The sequence below is a fragment of the Cyprinus carpio genome, chromosome B6 (assembly GCF_018340385.1).
Source record: "Cyprinus carpio isolate SPL01 chromosome B6, ASM1834038v1, whole genome shotgun sequence".
NCBI classification, from domain to species: domain Eukaryota; kingdom Metazoa; phylum Chordata; class Actinopteri; order Cypriniformes; family Cyprinidae; genus Cyprinus; species Cyprinus carpio.
The window spans coordinates 26,665,208-26,677,585 of NC_056602.1; the positions used below are offsets into that span (position 1 = coordinate 26,665,208).

At 35.6% G+C, this 12,378-nt stretch overlaps 1 protein-coding gene across 1 annotated transcript in view; it reads right to left on the reverse strand.

The window, feature by feature from the left end:
• LOC109066529 (regulating synaptic membrane exocytosis protein 4) overlaps nt 1-7,206 on the reverse strand; it is a 28,902-nt gene extending 21,696 nt beyond the window's left edge. Inside the window, exon 1 of the mRNA XM_042726536.1 lies at nt 6,522-7,206. Within this exon, the coding sequence (XP_042582470.1) occupies nt 6,522-6,618 (97 nt within the window). The 5' untranslated portion in view covers nt 6,619-7,206. The remainder of the gene's footprint in view (nt 1-6,521) is intronic.
• Between the last annotated feature and the right edge of the window lie 5,172 nt (nt 7,207-12,378).

Sequence of the window (12,378 nt, forward strand, 5' to 3'; positions counted from 1 at the left end):
ATAATATATGCAGATTCATCCGAAATTGGTTTGTAGTGTGCTTTAATGTAGTATACTTTCAAAAGGTGTTTAAAATAATACTTATGTATTGTTATAACTGTGATTACAAATATTCATGAGATCATACTATGCATTATAAGGTGCATTACAGGGCATAATTAATGCATTAAAAGTAATTTTATGTAGCATTATATTATAGGGCCGTCCTTTGGGCAGTGCATCTGGTGGGGTTGCACCGGGACCCGCAGCAAAAGCAAAACCTTTCCCCAGGAGAGGGGGACCCTAAATATCAGCAACCTCCCTACCTTGCACCGGTCCCCTTGTCAGCTAAGGACGGCCCTGAGTTTTACTGAACATTTTAGCATGTAGGTTCAGTATTAGAACAAAGAATTTTATATTTTAGAGATGCTTCTAACAGGAACAATGAATGATGATTATATGATGAGTCAGATTATGCATCAGTGTGAAACAGGAAATTTCATTATCTGATTGGACAGACTGTTGTCTTCACATTGGCATCATGTGATAGATTTCTCACCCTGGCTGACTTTTTTCTTTTCCACTTGGGAAAAAAACAACAGATTGCTTTCTCACCTGTGCCTGATGGCTGGGAATCGAACAGCACCTCAGCGGCCATCGATTCAGGATCATTACACAGACACACAGCAGCTTGTGTGGGCCGATGAGAATCGACCACTGCACACTTATCATACTGACATTTTCTAAGTAACTGAACTTGTGCAAAGGGAAAAAAATGGTTTCGTGACATTTTCAAAAGAACGTAACATTTGATAGAGTGATCCCACTTCAGATTGTCTTTTATAATATGAATTCATAACCAGACCTATTTGAATGAGTCCCAGTTGAGTCTGATGATATATTTGCAAAAATAATAACAATTTTAAAAAGAATAATAATTTGGGAAAATAATAAAAATTTTCTTAAGAATCCTGAATGGTTCTTAATCTTGACAAATTAACCCTGATGATAAGGTGTTCAGGGTGGTTTGTAGTGCTTAGCTATAGGTTGTTGCTTACTGCATGAATGAAAAAAAAAAAAAAAACAAGAAAAAAACAACCGGCTCTATATCAAGTCTCTGCGATTTTCACAGTTCTACGCAAGTCTTTTGGAAAATTGTCAGAAAATAATTGGAATGCTAGTAACAAGCTGTTTAATTTTAGTAAATGTTTCGGGGCAGTTTTGGCTTAAAATACAAAAGTGCAAAAGTCATTCTTGAAGTTAGCATGCATTTATTTATTTTTTATTTATTATTATTCCTATTTTTGCCTGTTTATTTATTTATTTATTTATTTTTGGAATATATGTTTTGTTTTCTAATTTAAAACGAATTTAATTTGAAATAAAAGAAGTAAATTTAAGGCACAATTTATTTGGCAACGCTTTGCTTGAAAAAACACTTCAAAAAGTTTTTGAGTTGTTTGAGTATTTGTTGTGAATTTGTAAATTGTGTCATTTCCAAAATGCCCACACATATAACATTTGTTCTGTCATTCAATTTTTTTTAGCTAATTTTAATTTTGTTTTATGACGAAGATCCGAATCAAATTCATATAGTCAATTTATCACTGATTTTGTCTTTGTTTCTAAAATTGATGCTCTTGCAGAGATTTCCCAAATGATCCATATTTTGCTCTTTAAACAAGAAATTCAATGAAAAATCAGGGCTGTCATTTGATAAAAAATGTTCATTGTAATTGCATGGCATGCCAATTAATTGTACGGGCCCTGCACATGGCATGCAGGAATAAAATAGTAGGCTAAATCGTGTGTCGATTACTATTTCGTAAATTGATTTACTCTTTCATTCCCTCGATTTATAACTTGTTTGCACGATTTACTCATTCGTAACCTCGATTTGCTAAATCATGCACACGATTTATAAATCGAGAGAATGAATTAGTAAATTGTGCACACGATTTAGCAAATCGAGGGAACCAATTAGCAAATCGTGCACACAATTTATTTATTTTTTTCTTGCATGTCATGTGTGGGGCTCCGTATAATTGGTACAGAATGCAATCAAGCAATCTGTTTTTTTTTTTTGTTTTTTTTTTACTGCATAAATTTTACTAGCCTTCTAATTAAGCACAATGTATTTTTTATATAAAAGCTGAAGGTGTCAAAGGTGACAAAGATTGTTCAGAACAGTTTTTTTTTTCTGACCCTGATTTTAAAATATAAATATAATCACACATCATCCTTCAGCAGCTTTTTAAAACCAAAGCCATAAACACATGCTGATAATCAGTGTCAGCATTAAATCTCATGCACACAGACACACATGCACTCGTGGACATGGATGCTATGAGTATCAATCATCCTGACCTCCTTCTAACTTTTCCTCTGTCCTTGATTCACTACACTCTTATGCAACACAGAATGTGCGCCTGCCGCCATATGACATCTCACTGATTCCGTGCGTGTGTTTGTTTGCGAGTTATTTTGAGCAGCAGCATCAATGCAGGACCTGTCAGTGTAGGAGGGTTAATAAGCCTCGAGACTTCAGAGCGTTCGCTTTTCTTCGGCAGAGATTTGTTCCTGCACCGGTGGAGGGGGGAGCCGAGACATGTTGTGCTTTGGGATTCTTAATACACATTGCATCAAACAGCGCTAACAGCAAACAGGATATGAAAGATGAAGTCTGAATGCGCTAAGACAAGCGGTGGGAGGAAACGTTGGGTCTGATGCGGGTTGCAAAGGCTTCGGGCCCTTCGTGTCAACGTGGCTGGGGAGCGAGCGTGTTATATAGGTGTTGAACCCCCTTGTGTGGCTGTTAGATTAAATCTTAACACAGAATGAAGGCAAAAGCTACGGGTGAAAGCAGTCTGAACAGAGAAACTTTGACTCTGTTGTTAAAGCTTGAGAGTATACTAATCAAAAAGATTAGATGTAAAATAAACATGCAGGATCAAGTCGTTTCTCAATTATTTCTGAGATCACACATCACTCGTATTTTAACTTGGAAAAGCCCCTAAAATAGCTTTTATTTTGTGTTTTCCTTACTGTAAAACATGACAACCTGCAATTGATGGATTTAATGGCTATTCCTGACTGATTTAACCCATAAAATTTAATATGTTGGTATAAATTAATGCATTTAGATTTATTTGACTTGAAAAAAACAACTTAACTTAGATTTAACTTTTCAGTGCATTGAAAAATATAGCTAAAAATTGTTTTTTGCTTATGCAGATTTTCTACATCATTTCTTTAAGATGAGCGAAGTTTGACGCCATTTCCTAACCAGATGGGATGCAATAAGTTTCCAGCAAGTTTTTCTGACATCAATGAAAGCGCAAAGGCTGTGAAATGACAACATGAAGTCCAGAAACTGTAGGGTAACAATTTGTCACTTTTTGACTCAAAAGCACCTCCTATGTGGATGTATTGAACTGCATTTAATAGTGGTCTATTATTTTATTAACATTGAAAATAATTGCAATAAAATAGAATACTACAAAATGCAACAATTTAATTACAAGAAAAGAGTTTTAATAGAAAATTTTATATATTTTTTTAATAAATAAAGAATAATTAACTAAATAAAATAAATATATTTATAAATAGAAAATAATAACAATACATTTCATATCACATTTTCGCTTTCTGTAAGATCAAATAATATCTGTGTTGTGTTGCGCCTGGTTAGGACATGTGTTAGTCTGGATAGATCATGTTTGAACAAAGATGAGAACACAGCTGTCTTGTTAGAAAGTGAATTGTAGTCATTAATGACTCATAATTTAACAGATCTATTAGCCCGCAGACTGCTGCAGTCGCCTTTCTGATAGCTTCAGTTTCATACATCTGTTTCAGTATGAGCCTTTTGAGAAAACATAATGTTAATGTATTGCAATATCACCCATGCATTTCTAATTTAATAGAAGATCAGTTGCAGGTGACTTGAGATGTGCATATAACACAACCAAAGGACATTCACATCCAGCACTTCTCTTCTGAAATAGACTGACAAAGACATCATTAACTCCCCTCGTTCTTCTGATTAATGGATCCGTCCAAAAAGCATTAATATCATGCGGGAGTTCATTTCTTTTCCACGAGATAATTTCGCTTCTGTATTTGTGGTCAGAAATGTCCCGGCGTTTGAGCAGTGAGTAATGGGTGTTATTACAAAATCACTGGCGAGTTCATTTATTACTGCATTTGTTCAGCATTTTCCCCTTCTTTTGTGGAAAACCATTTTCTTTATCTACATGTTCATAAACAACAGGTTTAAATGGCTGCAAACCATCCCAAATATTATGCCAAATATCAAAACCCAGGAAGCAAACTGTAATTTGCACAATATATTACTGTTTTGAGTCTTATTTGCTATTAAATCATCAATGCATTTGCAGTCATCTGACAGTCAGCGATAGGTGTTAAACTAAAGCACTTGCAATGTGTTTGTTTGTGTTACAGTAATTAGCATATTCATTAGTGCGATTTGCATTGATTAAGTTGATTTATGCAAGTATGTATCAGCATAAAAAGAAGATGCGGTGAGCTGATTAGTTAAATGACAGGCCTATAAGTCTAAAAACCAATAGTGCACGCTATTGTAACAGCACCACAGCCCATGCACAGTACAGCGTATAATGTGATGCATGCCCACATTCTTAATTATCAAGAAATAGTGCATGATCATGCAAATATATGCAATATAGACTAAAGAGTGCAAATTGAAAATTGAAGATGCATATGAGGAGCAGTGCATGTTACTTTAAGCTAAACCAGAAAGAGCTCTAAGTGTGCATCGTTTTGGTTATGAGTGTGTGTTTATGTGTGATGCACACGTAGAAAGTAGATGATCACCAGCTAGGCACAATCTTTTCCTCTCAATACTAGTCTCTCTCCTGCAGAGAAATCTGTAATCAGGCCAAGGGTAGAGAGAGAGAGAGAGTGTGTGAGCGTGGGTGGGTGTGTGGATGTCTCGGATAGACGTGGCTATGTAAAAGGTTTTTTGGGTGAGTGGACGGAAAAAAAGGAAACGAGGGCAATCAAGAAAGGAAGAGAGCACACAGGGACAGAGAGAGAGAGATTTATAGCATGCCTAGACTAAAAGCACTTGGGAAATTATGCAAAATTGCAGTTCAAAAACACAGTGCACAGAGCAGTCGGAATATTTCTAATGAGCGCTAAATTAACGCCATGATGTCTGTTGGTGGATTTGAGACAGTCATTAACCTGCAATCAGACGTTGTTTGAAATGAGCCACAGCCGTACCTGGAGAAAATCACAGCTATATTAGCGTTTGAGTGTCAACGCTGTGATTAAATGCCTTCATTAATAAAAACGCCTGTCTGATTAAAATGCCGGCTGAAGGAAGCGTTTTGTGAGTGCATATGCACGTATTCATCATACAGATCAATTGTTTTACCATTTCAGATTGCAGATACGGATTTCAAGTGAGCAAGTGCACCATTTTCTTTATTGCATATCAAAATGAAGAGTATGACATGGCCTTTACATCCAAACCACGCACGTGGCACCAAGAGTTTGGGGGCTTGCAAAAACCTCAAGACTAGGAAAAGAACTGAGCTTCAATTTTGCACCAAATAATTGCTAAAATAATGATCCAAATGAGTCCCAAACCCACTGGTTAACCATTATTATCTGTGATATTGGAATGAAAGCAAATTTGCATATTCCCTGGAGTAACCTGCAGTGTCTAGATTAAAGAGAGAGTTCATTTGTCAATACAATAAAGTCAAAGAGTCCAGTGTTGCTTTGGACCCTACTGGCTTTGATTTTGTAAAGAAAAAGGTGCAACATTCTTAAAATATAGCTTATTTTAAGTCATACAGGTTTGAAATGACACAAGGAAATGATGACGGCATTTGAGGAAATGATGACGGCATTTGCATTTTGGGGCCAACTATTGAATCTCATAGCAATTCGTAACTATTTTCCATTTTGGAAAACTGGTGGCTAATTTGTATGTTTTGATAAGATCTGCCTACACCCCACTGATTGTTATGTTTAGGGATTGACACTTCTAAAAACTGTTGCTGCATCTCTTTTCAAAGCCTGCGCCCTCTGCAGGTGGCAGTTATGTGCACTAATAAGTCATTTAAGCTGCAACATTTCGGAAAAGTAACCAATAAATTCCAAAGTAAGAAAGAAATTACAATAATTTAGGCCTCACAAGAAATAACAGTTGAATGACACATCCTTGACCTTTGTATGTGGCCAACATGCAACCTCTGGAGGGCGCAGCCTATGAAATGAAACATAGCTTGTATGTTTCTGTACAAATCACATTGCACAAATTCATCTGAAAATGCCATTGTTATGTTTTCGAACTATCCATTTGAGGACACATAGGTGAAAACTCACATATGTCTTGAACCCATAACCTTACAGCCCAGATCTTGACCCACAAAGCCACATCGCAAACCTCAAAATCTCAAACCTAAGCCTTACTTCTACTCTAGCTCCCAGGTGTCACAGTTTGTCCACAAACCCACATCCTTGGACACACATATATGTCCACTCACCGCCATCGTCCTCATCGAAGGAGTTCATGCAGGGGAAGTAGATGGCCAGGGCCTCAAAGGACGCAGACAAACTGATGCGACTCTGCGAGCGCTCCATGTAAAGGCCCGGCGTAGGTGCCGGCGCCGTGTCCACCGGCTTGGGCAGACGCGCCTGGGCATTCTTCACGCGGAGCACGGCACGCGGCGTCTTGGCTAACTTTCACCGGCCCCTTCGCCAGCCCCGTACAAGATAGAAAAATAAACGGCAAAGCACCCTCGTAAGTCCCTGTGGACCTGGTTTGGGTTCAAGAATCCTGTCCAGATGTGATGTCCAGAGTTTTTCTAAAGTCCTTATTTTGTTTTGTTTCTGTCCAGATCTTGAGGACAGAGAATTAGGATGGATGGAGTCTCATCTCAGAAGCTGATGTCTCAGAGCTGTGCTGGATCTGCTTCAGAGAACATGATCTATTGCTTTTCCCTGTCCAGCTGATCTCTCACCGGGCTGTGCAGTGGATGGACGGATAGTGTATACTGCCGTTTGTCTGAGTGTGTGTGAGAGAGAGAAGAGGAGAAATGGAAAGAGAGAAGGAGAGATGGGATTGTAGAGACAGACAGACACACAGAGAGAGAGAGAGACAGGGAGAAAAGGTTCTTACTATTCTAGCAGTCTGAGGCTGATTCACTTCATTCAGTGCTGAGCTCTTTGTGGAGACAAAAAGTGGGAGGAGACACCCGAGAGCTGTTGCTGGGATTCAGGATACTGGCCAATCACAGGCCGGATGTCAGGATGTGGGCATGGCCACTGTCTACAGGCACAATAGCTGTGAATATCTTTCATCCTTCACAGACATCGACCGTCTCGCTCTCTCCCCGCTAACACGGTGAAGTGGGAATCTTGAAACATTGGGAAGCGGATAGATTTCAGATGAGGTCCGACTGCAGTATGTTTTTAACCTCTCTCTTTGCAATCAAACCTGATTTATTTTTATTTTTTTTACAGTAAATCACACACATTCATCAGAAACTGCAACAGTTAGCTATATATTAAGACCTATCACATCAATAATGTTGTGAATATTCATATTAATTAATTTAATTTAAACATGAAGAAAAGTAATCTCACATTAAAAAAAAGGATTTAGAGAATTTTATAGATTAAATAATAATCATTTCTTTTAGTGAATAATTCCTGTAAATGTATTTCATTTTAATAATAATAAGACATTTGAACTTGTCCACCAGTTTGTAAGTAAACAATAAACAAATTATTAAATTATTGATATAGTAATGCAATAGAAATAAAGCAAGGCATTCCGAAAAGCTTAGAAATAGAAACGTGAAAATTTGGTGTCTAATTTTTTACATTTCAAATTATTTAGCGTCTAATTTTTTTAATGCAAAAATAGATTAATAATTATATTTTGTAGAGTGTTGTTATTGTTAACTAAAACTATGAACATTTAGTTGCTGAAATAAAGTCAAATAAAAATATTACATTAAAAATTTAAATAAAAAAATTTAAATAAAAAGTCTTTACAATTAACTGAAAATAACTTGAAGTACTAAACTGATATAAAATAAACTAAAGGCAAATAAAAATAATATAAACTAATAAATATGATAAAAGTGCATAAAAATAAACTAAAATTAAAATGAAAACTGAAAATGTAAAAATAGAAACAGCATCAACAAACAGGACTATTGCCTTTGATTCAGACATTGTATGTTGTGAATTAAAGTACAAGTTAATAGCAACAATGTGACAGTAAAAAAACTTTTTAGTGAATAATCTCTGATGATTGGCAATTTAAACGGAGGCATTGACGGCACCTGTGGGCTTCAGCTGTATTTAACCCACAATATTTCTTTTTAGAAGCGGAATAAAAGAATAACACTGCTAGCTGAGAACAGTCATCTTCTGTTAAAGACACATTTTGTCTTCTGTGTGTCTGGCAGGAGAGGCTGAGAGAGTGTGTGTACGATAAATTCCTCATAACAGATGCCTAAAAACTCCACCTCTGCCACCTCAATGAACAATCACAACTCTACTGCATATATAACAAACGCAGGAGCATCACTCATAGTTATGAATGCCTCATAACCGATGCTGACAATCTCGCTCTCTCTCAAAGTGCATCCTGTCAGTTTTTGTATAGATTTAGTCTTTGTATATGGTTTAACCTCAGCAGGTTTACCAGAGTTCATCAGATTGTGTGCTAACCCTCACTTTGGTTGTATGCAAGTTTTTAAAGGATTAACTAGATTTGTACATTTTCAGAAAATTTTAGTAATGCACATTGCAATTTGGTTGTTGCCAAGATGCTATGTGATAACTAATATGTATTTGCAAGTACCAGGGCACATCATGGTATCATCGCAGTACTGTTTTATAAGGGGAAATCGCTGGTAATCATTCTGTCACTACAATAAAGTATTAGAAAGCAACATGATATTGCCATTAGCTTTGAACATGTACCACAGTATTCTTGGAAGTACCTTGGAGCATTGTTTTTATTGTTAGCTAAAATTAAAACAAATAAGAATTGTTTTTGTTTATTAAAATAAAGTTCACATAAAGTCAATTATAAATATTAAAAGACAAATTTGATATGTTGTATTGGCTGTAAGATGTAATTTAAAATGACTAACACTGAAATAAAAAATAAATTAGAGCTAAAAATAAATATTTAAATTATCTGAAATAAAGTAAATGTAAGTTTAAGTACTAAAATGACTAAAACTGTAATAAAAATAGCTAAAAATAAAAATGTAAGATTACAAAAGCACATAATAAATTACTAAAACTTTACAACTAATATGAAAAATGAAAATATAAAAATTAAATTAAATTAAAAATATTAATAAGCAGTATAATAGTAAATATAACACTGCCTTCGAGTACCATTTGATACCATCACCACACACTGATAAAATATTTTTTTGTATTGATTATTATGAATAGTGTGTGTGTGTGTGTGTGTGTGTGTGTGTGTGTGTGTGTGTGTGTGTGTGTGTGTGTGTGTGTGTGTGTGTGTGTGTGTGTGTGTGTGTGTGTGTGTGTGTGTGTGTGTAAAAATGCAAGTTTTCTGTTAGGATGTGAATTGTGATTAGGTAGGTTATAGGATATATAACAGTAAAACAATAAAAGTGTGTGTGTGTGTGTGTGTGTGTGTGTGTGTGTGTGTGTGTGTGTGTGTGTGTGTGTGTGTGTGTGTGTGTGTGTTTATTAGAGTTGTCTTGCTCACTGAATTAGCCAATGGCAGTTGTGCTGGTTCTTGTTCACTGCTTCACTGACCTTTTACCATGTTGTTCCATCTAGCAGCGGGACCCTGGGGAAGGGGCCGTCTCATGGTGATGACATCTAAAGTGCGAGACACCAATGAAACCTGACAGATGCTGAGAGTAAAAAGTGAACACAAGTTTGTGTGTGAAAGAGGGAACATGAGGAAAAAAGACAGCTAAATTAGGGCAGGATTCTTCTCTCCCTTCCAGAAACAACATGTACTTGCAACAGTTGACACCCCTTCTGTTCAAACCCATGGCAGAAACCCATTATCATGCTGTAAATACTCCAGAAGAGGGTAAGATCATTGTAATGATTTTCCTGTGATGACCAGAAACCCACTTGCACTATTATATGACTATTATATGGCATATCAGTAGTTCATCAAACCCTTCAAATTTAGCCCTTTCCCTTTATTTTAATTTAAACTACATAACTAAGTTAAATGAGGCCATTCCAAATAATAGACAATAATAAACAATAAACGGTACCTTGAAAGATAATGTTAAACGTAAATTGAAGGTTTTTTTATGTACAAATTCTTTTAAAAATCCCAAGATCGACATTTTACTAGTTAAGAACGTTATGGTTCCAACGGCTGCTCGAAGCTTCAAAATCTTTATGAATCTTTAGTTTTGAATCAAGATTTACTTCAAACAGAATGAGTAACGTGATTTCACCAAACTTTTTTTTTTTTCTCTCCGTGATTTCAGATTTAAAGATTACATTAATTGTAGCCTATTTATTGCTATTTAGCGATGGAATTTAACATAACAAATAGACAGTTGGAATGTTTATTAAATATTCTAAAGAGTAAGTTATGCTACAGAACGTTGATTTCTAATTTGCTTTCAAATGACTTTAAAGTAGCTGCCTCTGTAGGTGATTTTTTTTTTTTTTTTTTTTTTTTTGGTATGTTTAATTCAGAATCAAAAACATGTTTTATCCTGGTCAATTATATTGTTTAAGAACAAATGATTGATGTTTAATGATCATAATATATTATAGCCTATTTTCCTGTTCTTCAGCTGATGCCTGCACAATCCAAGTGGAAGTAACAGCTTTTCCTGCAAGGAGACTGAACACATACTTTGGGATTAGAGACATAACAGCAGATGACAACAGCAGGTTTATTTTTTCAGTTCAGTGGCTTCCTGTACAAACACACCATCCGCTATTATCCTGTCAGTAAAAATAGAAATGTATATCTGAAACAGAACTTTTACCCTTTTTTATCTCAGAAGCCTAGGTGAATCAAACAAATCAGTGAATAATATATAATCTGTAAGGAAATGGCACAATCAAAATAATCTTCCATTTGTAAGGACCTGGATTTTGTACCAGCAGCAGTAACTTTGATGTCAGGCTGCAGAACGGATCATTTCAGGTGGCTGCATTGCATCAGCGAGATGTTTGAACACGTGACTGCCTGAGATACGTGTTGAGGATGTGTTGCTCCACGTTCATGAGCTGCATTGAAATTCTGGGTTGCATGATGGAAGGATGAGAGGGCAACACTTTCAGGTTTTAGTGTCCATTTGTGAAGGCTCAGAAAGCATCGTTTGATGCCATTAAAGCAACAGTTCACTGAAAAAAATTTTTTACTCACCATCATGTCTCTCCAAACCTGTATATGCTCTTATTTTTCTGTGGAAAGGAAAATCTTCATGCAGCTCTTTGCAATACTTCAAGGTGTAGATAAGGTAGGCTCAGACCATTTGGTCTTAATTTCATGCGAAATATTTGAGTTCATATTGACACTTTTATGGAAGCTTATTTCGGCCACAACATAAAAATATAAAAATGCTATCTGAGAATTTTTATCTCACAATTTAGACTTTTTTTTTCTCACGATACTGTTGATATCTAACAATTCAAACATTTTTCTCACATTTCTGAGCTAAAATCTGAATTGTGAGATATAAAGTCAGAATTACAAGATACAAACTCAGAATTATGAAATATAAAACTCAGAATTGCAAAACGTGGAGAATTCTATAAACTCAGAACTGTGGGGGAAAAAAAAAACTGATTTTCAAGATATAAACTCAAAATGTAAAAATAATAAACTCAGAATTCCAAGGAATAATGTCTGAAATTTGAGATATAATCTCAGAATTGCAAAATATAAATGGAGAATTGCAAGACCTAATCTCAAAATTGGGAGACACGAACGAACTGCAAAATATAAACAAAAGATAAACTCTGAATTCTGATGAAAAAAAAAAAAAGTCAGAATTATAAGACATAAACTCAAAATTATAAGTTTATAACTTTCAATTCGGAAAAAGGTTCCATACTGATTGCAGACTTTAGTATCTTGGTAAACTTGAAGCCATTGTTGAGATATCTTGTTGAGACACATTTAAGATTACAGTTTTTTTTTTTTTTTGAGGAAAATCTGAAAATCAGGCCATATACAGAAACTTAGACCTCCATTTAACCTCATTGCTGCCTAGGAGAAACGAGTGAGATATGAAAGAGATCTGATTTTTTTATATTTCTTCTCTATGGAGCAGGGCAGTGTGGATGGCCTGTATCTTCTGGTCCAATTGTCTGAATTTTTTATTAACATACCGTCTTATTCTGAAAGCA